Genomic DNA, 27743 nt, shown 5'->3' with positions numbered 1-27743 from the left:
GTAAACAGAGACTGCAGAGACTGCAGTCCTGAACATTCATCTTTCTTATTTGAATGAGCAACTCTTCCTTCCTTCCTGGAATGTGACTTGACATTTCAAATTCCTGTTAAATCTCTGGGTACACCCAGAGACCTCAGAAGGCGCTACTGAGAGAGCAAACATCCTCCTGTACTTGGCATAAAAAAAAAGGATGCTTGCATGGCTTGGAGGCTTAGGGGTGCTCTGTGGGGGAAAAAAAAAGAGTGAACCTGGGTTGCCAGAAAACAATCTTAACATGAAACTGAAAAGCAGCATTTGCATTTGAAAGTAGCTGGTTGACAAATGTGCAGGGCACATGTTGTGGCCATGGAAGCCCTGATGTCAAAGGGTGCGTACCAAAGGGCTCTGGTATGTGGGCCACCCTATATGCTCCTCTTCGCTGCGGTAACAATAGCCCTTCTCCATATGGCCCTTCTGTGGCTCCTACCTGAGGAGCTGGAGGTGGGCTTTAATTAGGCTATGTTAATGAGTATTTCCTTTCAATGGGTTTACAATCAGGCCTACAAGCCATGGTGTGCAATCTTTGTTGGAATTTCTGTGAAAGACACTTGCTTCATTTATAGGCTACCAGGAGATCTTCTTTTGTTTTCTGGACAGTATGAAGTTAAGAGTCTAAAGAAGGGAACTGTTTGCCACCATTCTGAATATATTATCAGTTGAAGGAGAAAGAAATACTTTAGATAACTAAGAGAAAGGATCTGAAGCCCTGATCAAATAGGCCCTAACACATATTTTGATACTGGATTTCTCAATCATTGAACCAATCAATGAATGGTCTTATTGTTCAAGCTAGACTGAGTTGAGGTTCATGTTACTCCAAACCAAGGTTGCCAACTGCCATATAATGTCTAAGATGACTGCAGTATGTATCACCTATCTGTATCCTAAAAAATGCTTTATTATCTGAAAGGTTATTTATTCCAAGAGAAATGGTATTGTGCAGAACTTTGCAAGGAAATCTCCAGTCTCTAGTTTTCTAAAAAGTGCTACAGAAAACCATCAATAATAAAGGAAGGCATCAACAAAAGAAACAAGCCAAGTGTCAAATGCAGCATATTTAATTTGTTTCAAATAAAGGAATATATGTATATATATATATTTCAGAAAACACCAGATGTTAATTTTTACAAAAGCACATGTGTCTTCAGCAGATCATGTTTGTCTGATCATGAAGAGTATTTTTCAACATTAACTCTAAAGACAATCAATGGATTGACATCACGGCTACAACATAGGTTGCTAACTGAGCTCTGATCTTCAGCCACGCCTTGATTTCCCTAACAAATGAGTAAATACTGTCTGGCTACAATGCTGCAAAGTCTCGAGGAAAAGCATCAACAGATCAAGCAAAGCCATGAAATTTACGAAGCAAGCTAGAGCTGAGTATCTGAATTAGTAAAAATGATTAAGAGAGGATGACACAACCATACAGGGTTTATATATTCTGATTGACTCTCTTTTTGGCAGCGAATTGGGTCAGCACCTCGGGCAGGGAACCAGAACTGAGCAAAACCTGCTCTTCTCTCCTAGCTCAGGCCACCAGTGTCACAGCTGGGACAGAGAGAACTGTGGCATCTGTGGAAACTTCTATTCTTGTGGGGCAGAGATTGCACTGTGAAACCCTACTGACATTACCCCGGAAAGGCCTGGCCTCGCTGTTGTCTCCAACATGCTGCCTTCGCCGGGGCTTTTCAGTATGCACTGGGACCTCAGGGGGTTTGGTCCCCAAGGGGGTCTCTTGATTTTTGGCGCCACCTTTATTTTTGGGACGGAAGCCATTGTGTGGCTGTCTTCTGTGTTCATGCCGATTGTTGCCCTTCACCATTGGATCAACTTCATTACCACTGCCTTGTGACTTGGCAGGACCATTTAGCCTGTTGTTATGATACTGTGGATTAAATCTTCGTCTTTGGTTAGAAGGTCCATTCTGCAAAAAAAAGTTAAAAATGTCAGATATTAGCAATCCAGAGAAAACATTAATAAGCACAGGGAAACTGAAGCTACAGCTACACTTCAGAAGAATATGGCAACACAAAAGCAAGGTCAGGTTGATATGATCATCTTTTTTTTTTTTTGGGTCTGGTCGTGGGGCCTGAACTCTGGGCCTGCTCAAGGCTAGCACTCTACCACTTGAGCCACAGCGCCACTTCAGGCTTTTTTCTTTTTGCTTATGTGGTGCTGAGGACTCGAATCCAGGGCCTCAGGCATGCAAGGCAAGCACTCAACCATTAAGCCACCTTCCCAGCCCCACGATCCTTCATCTTAGCATAATAGTCTTACAAATGAACATATAAGAAAATTACTAATACCAAAAGAGAGGTTAAGAAACATAAGCCAGATAAAAAAGTAGACCAAGTAAAAACAAATGAAAGGTTATAACAAATGAAAGGTATACAATGGAAGAGTAATGGTGGTTCTCTACCAGGAACAAATATGTATGTATGTATCTCCAGAAAAATGGTCCAAACAGAGCAGCTCAGGGCTATGTGAGACTAGAATTCCAGGATCTTGAGTACTTAAGAGTACTGAAATTCAGAAAGGAGGGTACAGTGTCTGAGTGGTCATGTCTCCTGGATCTCACTGAACTCTCACTTGTCAGAGAAGACCATGCTGGGAGACAGCCAGAAGGAGTTACTCTGAAGTACTAAGGTCCTTTTTGTTTGGGTCTGTAGTGTTCTGTAAGGATGTATAATTGTTGTATTTTATGCATAAGGAAATTTTTTATAATTATATATAAAGATATTTTATATGTAAGTGATATATAAGGATATTTCAATTTATATGAGGCATCACCTAAAAGGCTAAGACACTGGATAAAAAATACTGACATAATAGCATTTTTAATATTTCATTTTAAAATTATTTATTTATTTATTTATTGTTGGTCATGAGGCCTTATTCTGGGCCTGGGCTAGTGCTCTACCACTTGAGCCACAGTGCCACTTCCAGCTTTTTCTGCTTATGTGGTGCTGAGGAATCGAACCCAGGGCCTCATGCATGCAAGGCAAGCACTCTACCACTGAGCCACCTTCCCAGCCCCATTTTTAATATTTTAATATGAATTAATTTTTAAAGAAATTTAGAAAGGAAAATCCTTAGATTAAAATTTAGACAGTAGGGCTGGGAAGGCGGCTCAGTGGTAGAGCGCTTGCCTTGCAGGCTCAAGGCCCTGGGTTCGATTCCTCAGCACCACATAAGCAAAAAAAAAAAAAAGCCAGAAGTGGCGCTGTGGCTCAAGTGGTAGAGCGCTAGCCTTGAGCTGAAGGGCTGAGGGACAGCGCCCAGGCCCAGAGTTCAGGCCCCATGACCGGACCCCCCCAAAAAAATTAGTATTATCATGGTGTTTAGTTATGAGCAAAGAACAAAAGCAGTGTAAATAGCCAGCAAAATAGATTCTGCTACAAATGTATAGACTTCTTCTTATCAAAGTGCTATTTTAAAGCCCATTAAGACATTCAGGATCAGAGACATGCCTGTCAGTGTCGTTAATGGGAACTCTTAAAAGATGAAGACAATAAGAGCAAACAGTATCCATTAGAAAAATCAGCACTTTGCAATATTGAAGAAAAAAAAAGTGTCAGTGATCACAAAAGTAGCATGCCTAACTCCTATATAATCAAATGCCATTTTTTAAATAATTCATTCTCCATCCATAAGGGAAGAATCAGTTCTTAAAGATGAAGTGGAGAATCAAGAAGGGATGGAAAATTGACCTTTGAAAACTTTTAGAAGCCATGGTAGATAAGAACAAATAAAGTAATTTCAAAATGTATTTTCTTTACTGGAATCCTAAGAGAAGAAGAATAGTTGGCACTAACTTTTGGCCTCTTACTAATAACATGAAACAAAAGTGGGAATTGAATTATCTTAAAAATGAAACCAAAGACTTGCTTTTTCTCTAATAGGCTCAGTGGCCCAGTTCTGAATCTTGTGTCTGTGTCTTTGTGTGGATCTCAGCCACATGTGACTTGATAATGGGACCTGGGAATGGTGACAACCTGGGGATGTCCATGCTATCAAGTGACCTCGTGTATACTGGATATATTAGGGAAGTCCCAGGAGACCACACAGTACTTCTGGGGCTGGAGTGAGCTTCCCAGAGAACTCACAGCTAGCTGTTGCTATTGTCTTTCCCTGGCATGACTCACCATAGTCTATAAGACCCCACAGGCAGCACCAGGAGACCCACACCTCACTCCCCAGGGTGGCTTACCTGCTTGTTAGTTGGCATAGCCTGGTGAGAGAGATCAGCAGTGTTGTGAAGACTGCTCATCATTTTTGGGTTTGCTGCTTTCCCCTCCAAGGCCTTGTTGTGAATGGATGATTTCCGGACAAAGTTATTCTGTTTGCCAGAGGATGCTGCATGAGCATTCAGCAGAGGCAGCAGGTTGCTGCAGGGAGTTCTTGAGGAATAGTTGTTCTTTGGATGTGTGACTGCAACAGGAAAGGCTTGGTGTTAAAGGCTGACCCACTAGGAAGTGCTAGGAGTTGAAGAAATTAGCAGGCGCTCTACACAAATGTATGTTTTGTTTTTTTAAGATGTCATTTGAAAGGGCACCTTGGTGCTTAGAGACCACCCAATTTCTCCTGTGAGAATCAATGAACAATGATTACAGCTACATCATCCACTTTAGGAGACATTTGTAGAAATAACACATATCTAAGCAATTTAAATATTATTCTTTAGTTCAAAAATCACCAAGAGAAGTGTGATAATGAAACCTTGAGTTTCCCTCTCAGGTACTGACTGCAAATGCATTTTGCCTCTTAGATTGCCCATTACCAAACTCATTCTTGCTGTCCTTGCTATACCCCTATACTAGTTGAAATTGCAGAAGCCTAGAAGGATCAAGAGGTGCACAGACATTGGGGCTGCTAGAGCCATAATATTCTGAGGATATGGCGATGGGAGAACGTTGTGTTGGGAATTTTGTCACTAGGTCTTGAATATCTCTGATGATAGGACCAGGCCTGCCAGACCCTAATGAATCTTTTATACTCCATTAGACTGGAGCTACATTATATAGCCTTTTATTAGTCCCATTTTATGCAGACCCACTGCAAATGTGACGAGTACCATTTCCAATGCTACAGGCAAGGCAGGCTGATCAGCAGACCCCTGCCAAGCTCAGGCTCAGGCAGGTCTGTGCAGCATTTATTATTGCTATTCCTGCTGTTTTTGAAAGTGGTAGTTTCTGATGGGATGATTTCTATGTGATTATGCTGAAAGAGGGGCAGAAGAATCAATTCAAGGATAAAACTGTGACTTTACTCTCACAGCTTACCAGGACTTGACTGTCAGACTGGACAGTAAGACTTTTCTCTGAATCTTAAAAATTGTCACCAAATTTTAAAATCAATTTTCTCTCTTCCCTTTGTTGGGTCACACTTAATCCCAGGGTTCTGTGAGAGGATTAAGTAGTGATCATAGTACATTAGGAGTGGAAAGGACAGTGACATAGCTCTAGCCCTTTCCTTTTGTAGGGATGGTGTAACAGCAATTTGGTGCTGTCCAAACACAACCAGGGGATCTGGGTGGTTCTTGGGTTTACCACCTTTGGTTGCATGGGGTCATATTCCCTGCAAATCAAAGACCACACTACTTCTGATTCAGTAGCTGTGGGCACTCAATGTGTTCTCAGCAAAGCCAAGAAAGAATGCGCCCTGTTTCAAACATGTGAGATGGAGGCTCTTTCATATGGATCATGTGTCACTTAGTAAGGGACAATTTCTCCCACTAGATGGCACTTGGAGGAAATCGGGTGTGGTAACACCTCCCACTCCATCTGAGATCACTGGCACACAGGCACTCAGCATCAGCATCTTGCTCATGATCTGGCTGTAGTGGGAACTAAGCAGGCAGAATTTCCAACTGTGAACCAAGACTATTCACTTTTTAGGGGTGGGGCAGACACCGGGGGATGGAGATGGCAAACAGATTCCTTAATAAGGAAGGGAGCAAAAGTAATAATCTAAAAAAAATGCAGTCAAGGGCTAAGTAAGTAAGCATGGATCAAGTAAGTAAGCATAAGGCACTGAGTTCAAATCCTAGTGCCATCACCACCACTATCTCCCCACCCCTGCAAAAAAAAAAAGCAGTCAAAAAATTAGGTAAGAGCCAAAGATATGGGAGCAAGTTTGCTCACAACATTGCTGTTTTGGTGGTGAAAAAGTAGAAACAAAAGCCACAATCAAAGAACTGGTTACATTGTTTATACTTAAACAAATGACTTAAATATAATACATATAATAAAAACATAATTATCAGTTAAATATATTGACATGGAAAAATGTCTACCATCTATTATAAAGTAATCAAATAAATCATTTTACTATGCATGTATATACCTAGCAAAGTTCATTGTATTATACTGGATGGAGTAAAAAGTATGATGCTCATGATCTATTTAATATAGATTGAGACTGTGTAGTTGAAACTTACAGTTCTTATAATTAGAGAAAAAAATTCTACTTTGAAAAAAATGCTGTCAAGTCTCAATTGTCCATCTGACTATGAAGCAATGGATTTGTTCTGATCCTCAGGGTCCTTCTTGCCTTCTTGTGGTCTCCTCAAAGCCACTTTACATCTAGCTCCTTGTGGGTGGGCTAGAGTAGGGGAAAAAATTGCAGCCAATTTTGTTGCACATTAGCTTCTCTAATTAAAGCTTAATAGGGAACAAGACTAAAGCTAATGACTGAAGTGAAGTCTTTCATTATCTGCAGGCTTCACTCAGCATGAGGAGCCCGGGGTGAGGGCAGGGAGCTCAGGGCATCATGGAGCAGAATACAGGACAGCTGGGCCCAGCACAATAGCTGATTGTTGCAACTGATGAGGAAAACTCACTCACTTGGAACAGTCTCTGTAGAACCGGGCCTCTTTGAAATCAGAGGAGCAGTTTATCTGGCAGTGCTTAGGAAAGTTTGCAGAAGGTATAAACCAGTTGACCTGGTCTGTTCCGCTTAATAAATCCCAGGGATTTACTGATGGGCAGTGGCATTTGAAGAGTCTAAGTTCAAATCTTGACATTTCTAGTGACTTGTGTCATGACCTTCGATCATTAAATCTCTTTAGACCTCGCTGTAGTCCCCCAGGGGACTGCATACCTGACATTTCCTATATCAACTCCAAATAGCAGCAAGATTCCTCACACAGAATTATTTAGCACGTATGCAAAACTCACTTTCTCCGCAGAGCATGATTTGGGCCTTCAGCTGTTCTATGTCACAGGAGAATCGGGCAGCCTTCCCAAGCTCTTCATCATATTTACGCTCACTGACAAAGTGCTGGAGGAAAGAGAAGTAAGGCAGAAACCCCACAGTCACCAAAATGTCTGTGATACCTGCAGATTCATTCATTCCACTCTTCCAGTGTCCTGAGGGTAGTGACTGGGTGAGGATCACTCCAGCTCAGTCACTGTGAGGTCCTAGTAAGTCAGTTGTGGTTCTAACCTGCCTAATCATGATCATGATTTTAGAACATCAATGGGTCTTCTTTTGCCTTTGCCTAGATGTAAGCCAAATATGATGAAGCAAAATGTATGTCTGACATCATCTATTTAACCTTAGCACCTCTTGATAGAGCAATTTTCTGGTTTGACCAAGGGTCTGGTAAGCTATTAATGGTCAAGAGAAAACAGGTCATCCTTCATAGACACCCAGACACCCATTCCTATTGGAATAGCGAATCTGGAAGTCCAAATAAAAATTTCAGTGTGTAGAAGACATTTTTAATGGTGAAATTTCAACTGCTGTTATAGGAAGTAGAAAAGATTATTTTTCAATTCATTTAAAATTCAATTTAAAATTAAGATCTATGTGTAGATGACAGAGTGTGAAATACAGAAATAACTATGACTCAGCCCTTCTTGAATTTACCAGGCAGTTTACCACATAGCAAGGGAGAAATACCATTTAATACAAGGTGGAAATGTGCATGGTGCATTAGGAATATGAAAAAGGAAAAAGTAATCTCTGACTGAGGGGAATGGGAAAAGAGTTATGTAAGAACGAACATTCAGAAAGGTTGAGTTGGAACACTGAAAAAGGTTCTTGAACTGACCAAATTCTTACATTTTCATCTGATCACATTATTTCGAAGTGAGCACTGTTATTGCCATTATTTTACAGGTAAGGAATAGATGTTATAAGAATGTAAGACAATATATAATGTATCCAAGCTACAGAAGTAGAATATTTTCGAACTGGACGGTTTCATCCCAGAGCCTGTGCTACTAACCAGTTTATGATGAGTGGTATTTTGATGGACAGAAATTAAACCCGGAGGAGGCATTGATTTCAACAGACTAGAAAGCTGTAATTCATACTCATCACTTGATGATATGATAGAAGTTGCAATATATTTTGGAGTCTAGTCATAGATTGTATTCTGATGGATCATACCAGAGGAGATTAGATCTGCTTTGGGTGCATATATCTGAACTTAGGGTGGAGTAGAGGCTGGAGAAGGACAGTGAAGGCAGAAAGACTAGTTAAGAGGCCATTACAATTGGCTGGATGGGAGACAACAAAGGCAAGAATAGAATAGGTGAGAAGGGAAACACCCCTACAACTCTTTCCTCCAGAAGCTCCCATTCGTGCCTACGGCATGATGGAGGGGACTAAAGAGTCACTTGCCATTTTCTACCCTGTTCAACTAGTTCTATAGCCGAACAGGTAGACAATTCTTCTAAAGCTAGACACAACTCTGTCTTAAAAGGACTCTAATTTTCTAGATGTGGGTAAGAAGTGCATGTGTATGGATATGCACATGCACAGATATATGTGTGTATGCATGTATGTGTGTTTCCTATATTGGGTGAAAACAGGAGGAGAGGAGGAATTTATAACCTTTATCTTACTACTTTGTTGTAAATATTCATTCTTGTCTTCTTGGAAACCATTTCCCTTTCTGGCAACTGTACCCCAATCCTGTTTAAAAGATTTACAGTTTTGAGGGGTTTTTAAATCAAGGTGCTACGTTCTCTTTTGGGCAAATGATTGGTGGGATCCAAATGGAGGACAGTTAGAGCTGCTTATTAGGGATTTGAATCAGATGAGTGGCATGAGAGCTAATGAGTTTTGAAGATCACTCATTCTATGGGGCCCTGGAGAGCTTGGAATTACTGCTCCTCACAACATGAGTTTCCCTGGCTCCTGACGAGTTGTAGACCCAGCTCTGCAGAGCACGCTATGCTTTGGTGACCTACAATCAACATTATATCAGATTCTTCTTGTTCTTGAGGTGAACCAGGGTCAGTTTCTATTGCTTAGAGCAGTAGAATTAATCTAATAAGTACACATTTATGAGTAGTGATCCTAACAAAAAAAGGACAATTAAGACAGAAAATGATTAAGGAAAGAAGTCTCCATAGTCTGCGTGATTTATAATCTTTACTGTTAAATATTAAGTTTCTACTTAGAATGTGCTCACAAGTGTGTATTTATAAAATACATAGAAATTATCATATGCTCTATGCCAGTTCTGAATCATGATTGAGTACACTTTATTTGGATCAATCCCAAATGATTAAGAAAATAGCTTAGCCCTTTCCTTTATAACAATTTATCCACTCTGTATTGTCCTTAAATAAAGAGATTGGAAGGTTCTTTACTGTATTTTATATTCTATATTTAACCTCATGAAAAAGTGCTATGTGTATAGGTTTTGACCCTCAGGGAGCAGCAGTCGGGATGCAAAACAAACATAATAGGGATCAGATCTCTTGCTCAGGGTTCAGGCTGGGATGTTTCAGAACTGACCTTGATTTCGGCCCTGAGTTCGGCCAGCTGCATCTCTGCCATTTGACTGGCTAGATCAGTAAGTCTCTTTAGTTCTTCTGCTTTCTTCTGACGAGCAGTCAGAATTTCCACTGCCAGATAAGAAGGATACATTAGGGTCAGAGTTAAACATAATTATATGACTGAATTTCTTGGAATCTGTTCTTTCTTTACAGACTGATTGCTTTGTTGGACCATGACTATTATTTTCTGAGTTGGTCACTGAAGTAGGTTTCTTTGGTGCCCATTTCAAAAATCCAATTCTTTTGTGTCTTTACCATCCCAAATCAAAACACAGACCCTTTCAATTCACTATGCACCTACATTTCTTCATTTTCTCTACTGGCATCTGACCTCACTTGTTTAAAGTTTTCAGTGTGTAAGTTCTTCAGAAAAAACTATCTCTGAAAAAAGATATATATATATATATATATATATATATAAAATTAAAGCCAGGCAGCTATGGCTCACTGATGTCATCCTAGCTGCTCAAGATGCTGATAACTGGAGGAACACAATTCAAAGCAAGCTCAGGGTAGAACAGTCTCTATCTCCAATTAACCAGCAAAAAGCCAGACTGGAGGCATGGCTCAGATGGAAGTGTCAGCCATGAGCAAGAAAGCTAAGTGAAAGTACAAGACCCTGAATTCAAGCATTGGTACTGGCATACGTGTACACAAAATTCCAGTGAATGACACTGCAAAGATAAAAAGTCTATTAAGAAACATCTATACGTATGCATGTGCCATACCATTTAATTCTAGGAGCAGAAGACCTTCTAATTTTAAGACATAGTCACTTAGAGCAACCTTGCTATTGGAATATGTTTGAAACTTTTACTTTATTAGTTTTTGTGAGTTTAAAAAATGTCTCTGCTTTTGATGCTCTGCAGATATATTTCCATTCTGCAAATAGAGACATTCCAGACCACAGTGTCTTGTGTCTTTGTTGCAAGTGTCCCCAGTGGAAAAATTTCAAGGGCGAGCCAAGCCAGCTTGAACTGGATTTGTGTGCACTCTTTAGCACCTGCACATACACAAAAGACACCAGGGAGTCTCACAATTCTGTCAGATGAACTAAAGGTTCAGATAGATGCAGTAGCCCAGAAGTTAACGTGTGTATTTCCCAAATGATTATAAAGCAGAGAAACAATAAATACAGACACACAGGTAAGATTTAAATGCAAACTCTGTCTATTTTAAAATTGCTTTTTCTTTTCTTCTTCTTCCACTTCTTCTCCTTCTTCTTCTTTTTGGTACTGGGTGTTGTACTTGCGAGGCAAATGCTTTACCACTGAGCTACATCCCAGCCCAAGTTTGATCATTTAATAGATTGACTTACAGCTCTCAAACTCATTATATAGATTGACTTACAGCTCTCAAACTCATTATATGTGAACTTCCTTCAATTCTTTTGGATAAGCATTTGAGCCTAAGAAAATTGTAACTCATCTAAGATAAAATGCATGTTGAATTCAAATTCTGTGAGACTAGATTTACAGTACATATGTATAGTCAGACAATATGAGGGTATTTGTTGTTGTTTTTGAGACAGTCTTGCTATGTTCCAAAGGCTGGCCTCAGTTTTGTGATTTTTCCTTATCTTTTCCAATATGACTTCTGATTTTGAGTCATTAACATATAAAATGTTAATGAACATGTCAAATATCAAGAAAGAAGTATAGAATCAAGGCCTAAGATTCCTTGCAAACGATGTCATTTTGTAGACACAGGGAGACATTCTCTTTTTATGTTAATACCAATGTTGAGAAGTTAATCAAATAATTAAGGTATAACTCATAAAGCATATTCATCTGCCAAACTACAACAGTCATGTTTTGTTTATTGGGGCTTCTCCTGCCTTCTCCCCCACTTATAACACCATGTAGCTAGGCAGACTGGTATATGCTTAATGGCCTTTCTGAAAACAGAAGAGCTAGTGAAAAACTAGGAGATGTGAGTGAAAGGAATTTTCACCCGAATGTCAATCATGCATTACTGAGTGATATCTCCAGTTATCATTTTTGGCCAGAGGATGTATGTTTTGTTTGGCCCACACATTATTTTAACAAGTTAGATGCCTATATTTAAAAATCAGGGAGTGCCATTTGAAAGGTTGTTTTCTGTGTCTCTTAAAACATTAGCATTCCTATGTGGCAATCACTGGCTAAAAGCTAATGAGCTCTTGTTCATTCTAGATATAGCATGTTGCCCAGTGTGCCACCATTCCCACTGGTCCTGCTCCACACATTCATGTTATCTGTTCGTATAGATCTCAGTCAGTCATGAAACTACAATGCAGACTGAACTATGTGGTTCTTTATATCCATGGTAACCTAGCGCCTGGAACATAGGAGCTGAAGATATTCACTAAGTGAAGGATTTGGAGAATGAATGAATCCATTACTTGAAAGCAATATCTATAGAAGGACTGAAGTTTCTCATTTTCAGGGGCTACTTAAGGGAATTTGGTATCCATATTTTGGGTTATTTTGTTTGTTTGCCATTATAATTCAACAGATGGATGGACTAAAGTCTGTTGCATGAGGAAATGTTTCTCTAGTAAAAATAGGAAATGAGATACTTTCATCTTGCAAAGGAGGGTAAAAAATAAATTCAGAAAACCCAGACTTGACAATCATTTGGAAAAGGGGTCAGCAGACCCTGATGACTGCACAGCTAAGCAGATCTGACTTTTCTTAATGGATCATTTGTGGGATTGGTGACAATTAGGGGGTCATTGTTCTTTTTGATTATGTAGAACTTGGGCATTCACACCAAACAGAAGATTCTGTAGAAATAGATATAAATGGGCCCTAAAATGGGAATGCAGGTGCAAGTTCACCAATAAATTCAGAGTTTTAAACTCAACCAAATGTGCATGAAAATGAATGCATTGCATCAGCAAGTGTTGGGATACATTTTACATATAGTCTCATTAACATTTCAAAGCCTTTCATTATGGAAAAAAAAAACGCTTTAAAAGTTGAGATCTAAAGCCAGTATTCTTCAGGGGCAAACATTTTCACCTCAAAAACATCAATCACAGATATAAAAAGCAAAAACAAAACAAAACAAAAAGACCAGATCAGATCTTAAGATTCATTCATCCTGTAATTTAAAATAGAATAATAAGTATGTTTGAAAGCACTATCCTTTCTCTGTAGAGGGAGATAGTACCATAAAGCTTAGGTTTTCACTGCAGGAAGACTTGATATTATTTATGCGCTTTTATAAATAGTATCTGGCATGCTAAAATCCATTTTCTCAATAGGATTTATAAATTCCTTCAATTTTTTTTTAGCATCTGGAAGCTTGGTTCATATTATGTGAACCATGGAAAATCTTCAGGCTTCTTCAATGATACTCATCAGCTAAAAGTGAATTCTGGAATGTGCAAGCCAGATATTGGAGCAGAGGTACTCTTTCTTTGAAAGCTTTTTGGTTCCTTAAAAATTCTTAAGAATTAAACACTTTGCTTCATATTATGTCTGTGTTCCTGTTAATACAAAGCAGTGTTTTCTTTCCATATTTAAGCAAACTTTCTCCTCCAAGAATCTGCCTGTTCAGGTCCACTTCCCTGGAGGAGACAGATGAAGTTACCATAACACGCTTACTTTCTTTATTTGTAAAATGGAATCATCATACTAACCACCTAGGGTTACCATGCAACCAAACAAAGTAACATTTATAAAGTGTTTAGTTTATTCTATTCAAAATGTAAGTTATAAGTATTATTAATAAAAGGGGTATATTCATTCCGGAGTATATTTCCTCTTTTAATAATCACATTAGTGTTCACAGATATTGGATTTCATGGTCTACTGACATGAAATTGACTACCGTAATTCACTTAAATATTTATGGAATACTGATGGTCTTTCTCAGCATTGTCTTAGGTGCCATGTGAGAAAGGGGTTTATGTTACAATTGGGGAAATATGATTTATACCATATATAAATATGATTCATGTCACCTATAGGAAAAATATTCTTGGGACCATAGAAAAGCAAGTTCAAGATGGTGGTAACAAAGTCAGATTTGTACTTAATGGTATGCATGGTTCAGTAGTACCTTCAGTCTCACCCCCCCCCCGCCGAGATACATACCTGTTGACACAAGTGTATCACCTCAGAGGTGTAGCACAATCTCTTGGACCTTCATTTCTACCAGAATATTTGATGAACTAATCTATTTATTAATAAGAACTTTTCTCTTTGTGTACACATACTGTGTCGTGTACTGTGCTAAGTGCCTGGCCTCTAGTTTCTCGTTACACCTTTACAATAAACTGAGATGGATGTTACTCTTCTTCCCTCTTCTCTGATAAAGCACCACAGAATATGAGAAATGAAAAAAATGGTTCAAGCTCACATAGTGAGTAGGTGAAAGCTGGATTTGGACCCAGTTCTATGTCCAGAACATGCCAGTGGACTAGCCCCTGGCTCTGGGCAGTCCTAAAAACTAAAACCTGCAGCAGAGATTAGGTGCTGAAGTTAGGTGAACCCTGCCAGCCAATTCAGCAGTTTGAGGGTTGGTGAAGTCTTAGTGAGAACCTGCTTTCTCTACAGTTTTTCCTGCTCTCGCAGTGCTCAATGTGCAAGGAAGCACACAGTGAATGTTTATTGGTGGAAGGAGTTTTAATGACAGGGATGCTCCAAACTCCACACATCTTGGAACCCAACATTTCTCAAAAAGGAAGAATGAATACGTGAAAACTGAAGTCTCTTATCTTTCTAAGTTGGCTCTAGAGAACCATCTGTGGCTGTGTTGGTTTCTAGTTATCATTTTTAGAAATAAATACCTAGGAAGCAGAAAACCCAAGTCATGTGTATACTCCACTTTTACTGAAGAAATCAATGGACTTCAAAGAAGAAAATAATTTCACACCCAGAGGGATATTCACCCTGGATTAGATTAGTTTCATCAATGTATTTTAGATCTAAAATGTTGTTTAAAATTAGAGAATTGCATAATAAAAGATAATGGTGGCTATTTTTGAAAGATAAAATGACAGTGAATTATGGCCAATATCCAGGGAAGAAAACTACAAGAAAAATCTGGTCTGATCTTTCATTCCTGAGGAGAAAGACATTTCAGTCAAAAGAAAAGCAATTTAATTGAAACTTAGTTGGGTGCACGTTTCCAATTAGCTAATTCATGAGAGAGAATCTGGGTGAGGATAAAGAATCCAGTAACAATCAGGAAACAATAATTATAAAACTAAGTCCTAGCTGGAAAATATGGCATTGAGGGTCACATTCACATAGTAGACTGAATTCAATACAAAGGACTCAGAGTGTCTACTTGTGGCCTGATACTGAATCTGACTAAGTAGAATTGTCTGTGTTGAAATTTGTAACCTATTAATCTCAGCTAGCCTAAGATGGTAAATCTGCTCTGCTGCTACTTTACCCCAGTGGAAAGGTTTAGACAGAAACATGAAAAGAAAGCAAACTCAGAATGTCAATATTTTGTGTTAAGTTCAGGAAAAGTTTTTCATTACTGGGATAGTGTGAGTGTATTCATTATTTAAGTAGGGAATTTTGTCCATTAAGCAGTCTAATGTGTGATTTCAATTTAAAACATGGAATTGATTTTCTCTTGTGGTTTTAAGTTGGCAGGTGTTGGCATATTTGATGGAGTTTGTAAACAGAATTGGGATGTTTTAAGAAAACTTCATTTAGACATCTCTACATTTGAATTATTAATCTTGCAGAAGTTGTTTAAAAACTAAGGAAATTTTGTTTGTTAGATTTGTATGTGTGTGGCAAGCATCTGAAGTGCTTCAGATGAGACAGATATTTTCCATTTATATGTAATTCAATATATGGAGAATTTAAGAAACAGAGTCAATGGAACAATTTGGGTTTTTTTTTGTTTGTTTTTTGGTTGGTCATGGGGCTTGAACTCTAGGCCTGGGAGCTGTCCCCTGAGCTCTTCAGCTCAAGGCTAGCACTGTACCACTTGAGCCACAGTGCCACTTCCAGCCTTTTCTGTTTATGTGGTGCTGAGGAATCGAATTCAGAGCCTCGTGCATGAGAGGCAAGCAGTCTACCACTGAGTCACCTTCCCAGCCCCAATGGGACAAATTTGAAAGGGATCTTAATTTGATAAATTTGAGTTTATTGAACCTAAAAAAGAGTATGTGAAAATGACTATATAATATAGCAAAATTACTATGTTGTAAAGGCTTAAAAGGAGTATCAAGATTTAATGCTACATGTAATGTCATTTTCAATCCAACTAAGCAGACAGTTTTCCATTGCAGAAAACTTGCTTGAATTTTAAAGAGGTCACCCAGAGCTTCCTGATTACTGAGTACATTGTCATGTACTTAATGCTATGAGTATAAGTGCAGCTGTGGCTTGTGTAAGGTTACAGAGCTCACGAATTAGTGTTTCAGAGTGAATGTGAACATGCCGATAATCTAGTATCTTTCTCACTCTGACCTGTGGATTGCTTCTGGTTGGGAGATACCTTATCAGATAACTATCCATCAACTTACTTGCTTCTTCTTTAACTTTGTCCATTTCTGCCATTAATGATACTTCTTTGTCAATGATGCTAGGGAAAAACAAAAACAAAAAGAATATGCTTAATCAAAGGTAAACTTTAATCAGTTTAAGGATTAGAACAAAAGTGATTTTCATTAAACAAAATCAAAATATCTTGTTTCTATACTCCAATGCCAGTAGCACACACACACACACACACGCACACACACACACACGCTCTCTCCAAAGACTCAGGCAATGTGGAACGCATGTTCTCAAGGGTTACATAGTGACATCTGCTGATTAGTATCGTCAAAAAAATAAAGAACCTTTCAAACTTCCAAAATTGTGTTGCTTTTAATCTAAATTTTTGTGTATTTTTGCCATTGAGTAATTCCAAAGTTCCTAAACAAAGTATTTGAAAAGCTGGCACTTAGGTCATTGAGGACAGTAGTTCCCAAATGACTGTGTGCTCTACTCTCCGTGATCCTGGCTCGTGGGTATGAAGTAGACCTTGTTCTGATGTAAATGGTCCCGAGCCTATTTGACAAATTCATGGCAACCTATCTGCACAGGCCATAATATAATTCATGCCTTTCTCATTCTTCCAAATAAGCATGTCCAAGTTCTAATGAGCTTTATCCCATTATAGTTCTTTTATTTCTTGCATAATCATTTGAGAACTTAATTAATTAATTAATCCTACATAAAGTAATTATCTGTCCAAGTTTGTTTCTCAACCTATTCCCTAATCTCCCAGTTCCTTTCTCAGAAGTTACAACTCATTGAAAATCCCTTCTAGTGACACTGTCCAAAAAGAAATGTACTCATTACCTGATATATGTAACTGTAACCCCTCTACGAACCACTTTTATAATAACAATAAAAAGTAAAAACTAAAAATATTCATTCTAGATCTCATTCTACCTGTTTATGTTTAATAAACATAGTTGTCAGAGGCTATTTTTCTTTTATTTGGACCCTAAATGTTTCAAAAAGCATCTCTAAAATTTAAGGCCTTTGAGGACCATAACCATCTTGTTACTCTATCACCTAAAACATTATATAACAATTGCATAATAATTTAATATTGCCAACATCTACTTAGTATTCCCATTTCTCCAACTGTCCTATGAGTCTTAACAGTTTGTTTATACTAGGATCAAAATAAGACATGCTCATTATAATTAGCTGGTTGATTCTTAAATGAGTATGTGTGTATTGTGCAAACATGTGTTCCAGTATTGATACTCAATGTCTTGTGATCTTGCTTGGCTTTTTGGCTTTTTTGGCTAGCACTCTACCACGTGAGCCACATTTCCAGTTAGCTTTTTGTTGGTTTAGTGGAGATAGGAGTCTGCCTAGGCTATTCCAAACCAAACATTGATCCTCAGATCTTAGCCTCCTGAGAAACTTGGCATGAGTCAAATGTGCCCAGTTTAAATGTATTTCAATTTATCAGTTCTCTCTCCTCTGTTTTTTCCATCTCTTCTATAATTTGCTTGAAGGAAGCAGGTTGTATGTCCTGAAGAGCTATCCAAAGTCTGAATTTTTCTAATTACATCACCATGGCTTTATTTTGACTATTTTCTTTATATTCCATATAAATCTGTTAACAAATATTAAAATTTGATGGAATTCAAGTTGATTTTCTTCAGATTAAAAAAATTGCCTATTTTGGTGGCACAGGGATTTGAACTTACAACCTTACTATACTGCTAAGCCATATCTCTAGCCTGGTTTTTGATTGTTATTTTAATGACAGGGTCTCAGTTCCTGCCTCCAGCCCTGTTTTACACTGCTTAACTTGAAGATAAGAGTGTTGCTTCTTGTCCAGGCATGTACCTGGACCGCAATCTTGCTATTTCAGGTTTTATTCTTGTTGCTGGCATGACCATTATGTACCATTGTGTCCATCTTCCTTCTGTTGAGATGGAGGGGTCTCACAGGCTTTTCTGTCCAGGCTGGGCTGGAACTGTAATCCTCCCAACCTCAACCTCCCAAGTAGCTAGGATTACAGTTGTGAGCTCCCATTGCCTGGCTTGGAGAGGATAATGTCTTTCTGTGTTTGCTGATAGAATCATATCATTAGGTATACATCCTCAAAAAACAATCAAATCTGAGCCTCAAGGTTCTATACGTAATAATTACAACAAGTGATATGCTATTGTAAACATGAAAAACATATCTCTGTTTTTATGATATTCCCAGTCACTGATGATGACTGCTTAGATCAACAGAGTTTACAAAATGGGAATAATCAGGTTCTTCGACTTCTTCATTTATTTATAGGAATCCTTCTCTGGAAAGCAATTTCCATTGACCAATTATTTAGGAGGGAAAGCAATAGTTTTTCCATCCTTTTGGTGTCTACCTTTCCTTTCACATGATTTGGGAGGAATATGAGAGGGCCTGTATGTAGGACTTGCTACCTACAGGAAAAAGAGATGCAGATGGTAAGATTAGAAGTTAGAACTCGAAGGCTTCTCAATAGAGTCCCCAGGTTTTGAGAAACGCACAGTACATGGCTAAGGAGAAAACTTTCATGTGACCCAAGACTGCTCTGCCTTCAGCTGTCTAGTGGATAATGGAGGAGAAAACTGTAAAGGGAAAGTCCACAAAGTTATCCACTCCATATCACCCAAGTGCAGACTCCAGGGGCTGGGAATTCATCAGGCTTTGTGTCCATTGGGAAGGGAGAATATGTGGGAAAAAGCCTTTACTACTTCCTTTACCAGCTACAAGGTTTTGTTCATTAAATTTGCTAACACAATTCTGTGCCCAGAGAGCTTACAAGATGGGCATTTGTGTATATCACATATCTCCAGGTCAAACACTTATTAACCAAAGCCAGATAGTCCTACAATGGTTAGTTCAGACCTTCCAGGCTAGCAACAGGAGGGATGAAGGTTTACACAATAAATTGTTAATCTGCTTAATGCACACACTGGGGATGTAAAAAAGCCTGTGAAGTTGGCATCAAACCATGCTTCCATTCCGCTGGGTATTTCAACAAAGGAAGATCATCCTCAGGCATCTTACTAATTCAAGCACGGCTCTGTATGACTGCTTTCAAAACTCAACCGCACAAAGGCAAGGCAAGGATGTGCTGAGTCAGGACCCCGCTAGGAACCGGTGGACAGAAGCAATGCAAGCTCAGGGGGGAGCCTGAGGCAGATAAACCTGACCCTCCCTGGAGAATCTCGCTACTTTGGACCTGGATTTTGCGAGTTTTGCTTTCAAGGCAGTAGAGCTGGGGAAGGAAAGTGGATGTGGCAGATGAAGAAGTGCAGGCCAGCCTGCACTGACAGCCAGCTGTCAGACAGTGAGGAGCCAGCGTCACATAAGCTGAGCCCCAGATTAAGAGAAGGCGGAAGGCCGAAAAGACTTGGTCTGAAACCTTCCAAAAGGCTACAGAGCGGAGTGTTACTCCCAGATTCTCCAGGAATTTCACAGTGTCATTTGCAAGCCCTACAAGAATCTTCTTGAGGTCCCAGGACAGAGACACATAGGGGAAGTGCTGCTTGATGAAAAGCAACTCTGCAAGCTGGATGAGGACCTGGGTAGTCTGGCAGAACCTGGCTTGGAATGATCTGATGTCGAGGGAGAGGGAGATACTGGGAGAGGAAGGACATCAGAATTGATGAGTCACTGAGGAATCAGAGACATGTCACAAACCACTGTTTTAACTGGGGTAGCAGAAAGGTCACATTTGCTTTCTAGGTACTTCCGTAGAGAGAGGTTATCAGCCTGCAGTCCTTCAAAATGAGAGTTGTGCAAACAAGCACAACTGCCCCTAAGTACATTAGGCAGCCCTGCTGGCGCCCTATTAGAATGATCTAATTTAAACTTCAGGACACCCCGGGCAGTGTGAACAATGCGCTCACCTTGTACATCGCCTTGGCCTTGACTGGTGCCCTCCACTATTCCTTGAAGTCAACCTCCTCCTGAATCTGCTCTGTTCATCTAATTTAACTCTTCCTTCAAATCTTTGCTTAATTCATCTTGCCCCCCAAAGCTGAGTTTTTAAAACCTTCTGTTCAGCTTTTAGATCTTATTATGGGTTGCTCAACAGGAATTCCTTAATAGTGTTGCAGTGTAGGGAAGGCAGCCCCTTCATTCTCTATGGCAGAACAGTGATGAAACTTTTTAACTGGTACACCATAGTGCTTGCATAATTAATCATGTCTATGCACAAATCTATGTGATGCTGGTCATAGGCAGAATTTAATCATTTACTACACAAGCTTATGAATAGAAGTATAATGATCTTCACCAAGCACACAAAATAGGTTGTTGGTGATTGGTTTGCAAATAGGGATAGCTTGCTTAATTGTTGAAATGTGTGCTTTCCCCATTAATCTGAGATTTTTAAGTATTGACAGTTTTTGTTTTTCAATAACGATCCTCTGTACTTGACAAAAATACAGAACTCTTTAATTGGCTTGGACTTATGCCACATTAAGCCTGCTCTACATAAGCAGACAGCACATAAAACCCTTGTAACCTCATGTGTTTCAATCTTGCCCTGTATCTTTCCAAAACCACATCTTCTTTTATCTAAACTGCTTGGATAGTAAAATTTTATTTTGTTGCCATAAAAAAGCTTTTATTATCAAAGCAATAAGATGTAAGGAGGAGATTACTATGGCAAAGACTTTATGGTTTATTATATAGTTAATCACAAAGATAAAGTGTCATTTTATTAAAAAACGTTTCCACTGCCTTGATTCCTTTTTGAAGGAACTGATAATAATAATAATAATACAGTGATTTTAATAATAATAATAATAGAATCAGAAAGCCCTTTAGTAGGAATAGATTTATGATTTTCTTCTCTGTGAAAAATCTATCTTTAAAACTGGAGAATAAGACACTGAGTGACAAAATGCCTCTTTGGGGAGCGTGGATGAGCCATGTCAGGCTTAGTGTTCTTCAGAAATAAAGAGGCCGTGATTGGCAGGCCACTGAAGGACCTTCTGACAAGAACCTGCTGGTAGATACTGAAGTGATAAAAGCAGAATTTCAAAGGAAATTAAAAAAAATCCATCTGCAATAACTGTCAGAGTTGGAGGTTCAAGAGTTAAAATTAGGCCACATCCCACCTGTAATGCATTTGCCTGGGGAAGAATGCAGTGAAAGAAACTGCAGGGGACCATCTGATCCCAGACAATTTTGCTTCAGTTCCTTCTTGGGGATAAAGTGCTTCTGTTGTTGGAGCATACTTAATTCATCACCTGCCAACCAGAGTAGGCTGGGGCAGCAGAAAGGGCAGAAAATCTAGAGTAGGGCCTGGCAGGATGAGCAGGCGGTAGAAGAATCTGTATTCCAAGAGAAGTTGGAGCTTCTGGGGAGAAAGAAATCTAATGAATGCTAATGCTAATGGAATGTTTCAGTGTTTCTGGCCTCTCCCAAACAGCACAAAGCACACAAACGAGTGATAAGCCACCAAACTAGGCTTCACAGTTAAAACTTTCCATTTCTTTCACTGAAGAGGAAAGAACAGTTTGTTCACTCTGGATTCTGTCCTCATTATTACATGGAAGGAAAAACTGTGATGTCACCTAGCAGGGCCCCGTGACTGCCAAATGGGCCACTTCCCTTTGCCAGTTGGCCCTGAAGGAAGAGGGACCAGTACTGTCTAATAGCATAAGCCATACTGTGTTGAACCTATGGGTTCCATTGCCAGTCTAACTTCCTCACTATCCCAGACATTCTTGGGTCCAGGAAGTGGAGATGGGGTTCAGCTAACCTGTTTCTCAATTATTTTAGCTGTCAACAAAACCTCTTCTTTGGCCTGGTAGCCACAGATGCATCAAGACCACGGCTAGTTCTGCAGTCAGAGGACTAACAGCTCTAAGTGTAAGTAGAGTCTATGTTCTGCTCTTCAATGCTGAGTTTTCAGTTCTTCCTTTCTCCATTGAGAGGTAGCTCTTCCTCTTGTCCCCTCTCCTACACCACCCTTTATGCTGGATATGTTTCCCTGATTTAACCTTACCCTCATTATCAAGTAGCTGGCTATGTTTATTTACCTTCTGTTACATTGCTAGAGATCTTGGATCTGTCACCTTGGAATCCACATATTTGCATTTAGGGCTTTACAACAACGTGAATTCTGTTCATTACTGGAAAAACAGTGGATTTTCCCCAAAATGTAGCAATAATGACAAATTGTAAATTGAATATGAGTAGACACAAAATCAACTTAGGTGTACAGTATGTAGACTAGGGTTGGTACACAATCATTTGAAAAATTGCCCACTAATTATGACAAGTCATGGAAATAAAAAAGCAGTGTTTCTAAGCATGAACCATGCTTAATATACTAAGCAAAGTAAATATCCCTCTGATTGTGAGCAACAACACTCAACTTACTAATCATATGAGCCCATCAGATTTCTATTTTTTTGGTCAAAGGTAATACAATGTATTTATATCTCTTAACCTGAATATTTTATATTGGAATCATATAATAATCTAAAGCCACAGTTTATATTTCATCATACTATCTGAAGTACATTTTGGAAGTGAGATACGTGCAGATTTAATGTAAGGAATAACTCCCAACACAATTCCAGAGTTCCTCAAAAATGACATAGTTAACCCACAAGGACTCCTTTTCCTTGTTGGAAATTTTCAAATATAGAGTTGAAAATTTCTTTATGTGTACCATTTCCCCATTATCAAATGCTCAACTGGAAAAAAATCTATATTCCTCATATACTTTCATCATATGGGATTTAACATAGGACTAATTAATAATAACATTTCTTATCTTTCTTAATTGCTTCCTAGGGCTTGGTCTCTTTGTAGTCAGGAGGCATAGTTTACCTTTATTTCAGTTTCAACAAAACAGAACTTAGTACATGCCTCCCCCGACCCCCATTTATAGTAACATCTATGGAAGAAAAAAGCAAATTAAGGGCATGATTTACAGAACTGAGTGAACATTCTCTTTCACATTTTTCCTTCATTGGACATGCTTATTTTTTAGAAATGGAAAATATAAAAAGTAGGATAAAAGAAAGTAAAAATTATAACAAGATAAAAATTCTTCTTTGTCTTCATACAAAAATTAGGATTAACAACTCTGCATCTTCTGTTATATTTCTTTCCAAGAACACTTTTGTAAAAACATGGGGGAGAGGTATTAATATTCATGGAAGGTATTATAGCTGATCATGAATAATTTGGGAATAGAAACTATAAGAGACTGATATATAGTACAAGAAGAATCAGAAACCCTGGCCCACATCCAACCCAAGGCAGCCAGGTCTAACCTCTCCTGTCTCTGGCCTTCTGGCAGGCTCCTGGGTTCCTTGGCTCTCAGGTATAAAGGGGGTGGGAGTAGGTGAGAATGAATGTGCACACCTGTCTGCCCAAGTCTCACATGCTCTCACTTTCTCAGTAATACCTCACTCTAGCCAGTGACTCCCAAAGTAGGGACATAAATAAAATATTAAACTCTAAAATGTAGACCTTTCTAATCTTTAGTATACAGATTAATATTAATTCACACGTATAATTTATTTATGGATTTTTCCGATTTGAGAGGCATGTGCTCAAAATTCATTTATTGATGGAGTAGGACCTAAGGGATTGGTTCCTCCCAGAGCATATTATGGTCCTTCTTCATGCTTCTGATTCCTTCTGTAGGGAATTTTCCATTTCCCTTTTCCATCTGGCAAATCTCTAGTCATCCTTCAAGATCCAGCTCAAATGCCACTCTACAACTAGCCAGCCAGGACTGATTTCCTCCTTCCTATCCCCTAGAACTCTATTACTGTATTTGTCACACTGCACACTACATAGCTTATTTCTGTCTGCAGCCCCTAGACCTTTTTTTTTGTGGAGGTCTGGGGGCTTGAACTCAGGGCCTCAGCATTGTCCCTGAGCATTTTTGCTCTAGGCTAGTGCTCTACCACTGAGCCACAGCTCTGATTCTGTTTTTTTTTTGGGGGGGGTGGTATGTGTTTGTGTATATATGTATGTGTGTGTTGAATTGGAGGTATGAGTCTCATGGTCTTTCCTTCCTGGTCTGGCTTTGAACCAGGATCCTCAGATCTTAGCCTCCTGAGTTGCTAGGGTTACAGGTGTGAGCCAACTGTGCCCAGCTAGACTTTTTAAGGAGAGAGACTGTCTTCATCCCTTAGTGTTTTTCACTATGAGCCTTCAAGCATATCCAGATCATTTTCATTCAAACTCATGAAATTCAGCCAATGTATGTTCTGAGGCTCCAGAAAATTCTATGGTCCACGCTCACTGAATCAGAATCAGAATTAAAAGTGGGGGCAGATGCATGTGTGCACATGTACATGCACAGACACACACAGATGTTTGAGAACTACACATCTATCTATCTATTTATTGAACAGAGGGAGGAGAAAAGAGGAAAAGAATGGGAGAGGTATGGCAAGACAGGCTATGGGAAGAACTGTCATGGTGGTGATTTTGGTCACTCAGAATCAGGGGTCCCTTTGCCTTCTCTCTTTCTCCCAGGAATAAACAGTAAAACTGTGATGAAATATCCACATTTTGGAGCTAAGATCAGTTGCATGCTGAACACACAGAAAGTTTTAGAAGGATAACTATTCCCAGTGTCTTGGAGGTAGAGAACAACAAACTTGTGATATGTTATTTTTTGTGACATGCTATTTTGAAAAGGAAAATAAACTATATAGATTAAACATCCATGGGGGGAGGCTGGGCTAGAGTTGGTCCAAAATGATCTGAGAAGTGCATTGCTTTGTATATGAATTTTTCCAAAATTCACAGGAAATGATGCCCTGCTTTGTAGTGGAGTAGATGTTACAAAACCCATCCAGCTTCAGTGCAGATTTTGTAGAGATGAGACTGAAAATCAATTCTAAGTCTACATCCCTTACTTCCCAAAGAAGTGGTTAATAAATCTTGGAAATCTGATTTTCCTTAAAATATTGCCTCCTAAGAATCAAGAATCTATAGCCACTGAAAGAATAATATAGCATACACATAAGGATTTGTATTATACTCAATTCATGTGCAGCCTTACTACATGATTTATTGCCATTTTAGCTGACAGAGTGTCTAAAATGGTTCCTTAGTCATATTCTATACCAGTCCAACAAGCAGAAATAGCTCCAAGACCCTTTCTGAAATTGTAATCTAGAATAGCTCTCTGAAATATTATGAAGTATTTGATATTTATGTTAATACAGAACAAATTCATCTTATTTTTCCCAGTGAAAATGGAATATATTATAAATCTTAAAATGATCATACTCCAGTACCCTATGGAAATGTGTAGATAGAACTATTTGCTTAATTTCTTTTTATATTTTTACTCTCCAGTAGAAACTAACAATTTTTTTTTTTTTCCAGTCGTGGGGTTTGAAGTTAGGGCCTGACTGCTGTCCCTGAGCTCTTTTGTGCAAGACCAGTGCTCTACAACTTTGAGCCACAGCTCTGCTTCCAGTTTTCTGGCGGTTAATTGGAAATAAGAGTGTCACAGACTTTCCTGCCTGGGCTGGCTTTGAACCCTGATCCTCAGATCTCAGACTTTTGAATAGCTAGGATTACAAGTGTGAGCTACCAGTACCTGCCATTTTCAGATGATGTTACGTGGCTAGCTGACTGGTAGCCTTTATTTGCTGAAAAAATCCTGAAATCTTTTTTTTTTTTTAATTTCACACTCAATTCAGCATCAACTTCTTGTCACAGCTATTACTGAAAGTCTATTAGTCTGTAAGGGAGTCTTCCCATACAAGTGTGTGGCTGACATAAAGTATGGTAGCAATTCCTACCTGCAGCTCAGGAAAGCTGTTAACATGAGCTGCTATTTATGCTGCTTTCCTGGGAACTATACCTAAACTGAAAGGGCCAGTTCAGTACATTTTGTATTTATCAACCCGCTCTTCCTTCACATCAACTGATTCATTCAGTCCTCAAAGTAGCCCTGGGGAAACATCTACTGCAGAGAAAAACCTCAGGGAGGAGAGAAAATAGTAAAAGAGAAGATTTCACTTCTCAAAAGCTATACTTATTTAGAATGACACATATTCACAAATGAGGCAAGATGGGAAATACACTGTTACCATGGGGACTTGCCTTAGTCACAAAGTTGCAGTCACCTTGAATTTCTCCATGATAGAAGGTGTTTGCCCCTTTTCACAATTTCAGAATGGATCCAAGAACTTATTTCTGTTTATTGGACTTGTGCAGAGTGAGGAAAAGGAGTCATTTTGTGCCATTTATCAGCTAGACAGTAACACAAACCTTCCATATGGCTCTCCTGAGGTATAAATGTATTTATTAGCCTCTTTTATTATGGTCCCTTCACATTTTCGCAAGTGTATGCTCATCTCCACACTGTGCTCTTTTCATATTCTCATACACTGTAGAATATTGGATTGGGGAGAAAAAATAGTTTAATTTCCTTTGTAAAGTGTGTTGTACAATCAATACACAGGTGGGCACTTAGAAAAAATTTGATAAGAAAGGAATTTATCAGAAAGTCTTGTATGCACAGGCAGAAGACTATAGACCTCTTATTAAAAATGGTTTTAGAAAAAATATTAAAAACACAATCTAGACTTTTGATTTAGTCAAAAAGCAAAAATCCCAAACAACTCCCCACCCCCATAAGCCAAATGCTTCATTTTTGCCTTCATTATATGTTTAGTCTAAGAGCTGGAAAAGCCTAGCAATTTTTTAACATGTTCTCTATAATTACATAGGGAACTGAAGGCACTGTGCCATCATCGTTGAACAACGGCAAGTGACTGAAAGGCTCCTCACGTGTTCTGCTGGCTTTCCCATTATATCCACACCTGGTTGAATGGCACACAGAAAATGTCTGTACAACTCCACGGCTCAGATATTTTGATTGTAGTTTGCATACTAAGAATGCTCACTAGTTTTTGGCCACACTGGCTTTACAATGAGATCTCTATTCATTCTCCAGGCTACATCAACATCCTTCATGTGACAATAAAAAAGCAACATCCACTTGCTACACAGATCTACTTCTGGGACCTTTACCACCTAAGATGTGTCTTTTCTATTAAAATTGATGTATCTCCATAACTCGAATAATGGCTCAATTAACAAAGGATAAATGAATGGCAAAGAAGTATTTATTTAAGCACTACTGCACCATTGGCTGTGCAAAAGACCTTCTGTTTCATTCAGCTTAAAGAGCACAGGGCTGCTGCAGTCTAATGCCAACAACCTGGTGTTTGGACATATGCCACAGATGCCCAAGCACACCAAGCAATATTGCTGTCTGGCCGAAGCCAAAGAAGAATTATAACCCCAAACAGATGTTTAATAGAACACTTCCCCACTGTATTTATCTTTACATGCCTCAGATCTTCTTCCTAATCCTGGTCCCTGCTGTGATACCTGGTTTTATTGCAAAATGAGAAAAAGACTCAGGTAGAGACAGAATGGC

General features: G+C 39.0%; 1 protein-coding gene across 1 annotated transcript in view; it reads right to left on the bottom strand.

Moving 5' to 3' along the window:
- Positions 1-1081: 1081 nt before the first annotated feature.
- Spats2l (spermatogenesis associated, serine-rich 2-like) overlaps positions 1082-27743 on the bottom strand; it is a 146130-nt gene continuing 119468 nt past the window's right edge. The window contains exons 8-12 of the mRNA XM_013024516.1: positions 16324-16382; positions 9799-9908; positions 7221-7323; positions 4253-4473; positions 1082-1966 (exon numbers count right to left, since the gene is read on the bottom strand). Of these exons, the coding sequence (XP_012879970.1) occupies positions 1571-1966; positions 4253-4473; positions 7221-7323; positions 9799-9908; positions 16324-16382 (889 nt within the window). The 3' untranslated portion in view covers positions 1082-1570. The remainder of the gene's footprint in view (positions 1967-4252; positions 4474-7220; positions 7324-9798; positions 9909-16323; positions 16383-27743) is intronic.

Source organism: Dipodomys ordii, unplaced genomic scaffold (assembly GCF_000151885.1).
Source record: "Dipodomys ordii isolate 6190 unplaced genomic scaffold, Dord_2.0 Scaffold1, whole genome shotgun sequence".
NCBI lineage: Eukaryota > Metazoa > Chordata > Mammalia > Rodentia > Heteromyidae > Dipodomys > Dipodomys ordii.
The sequence above is the reverse complement of the archived record's forward strand: the minus strand, read 5'-3'. Positions and strand labels throughout refer to the sequence as shown.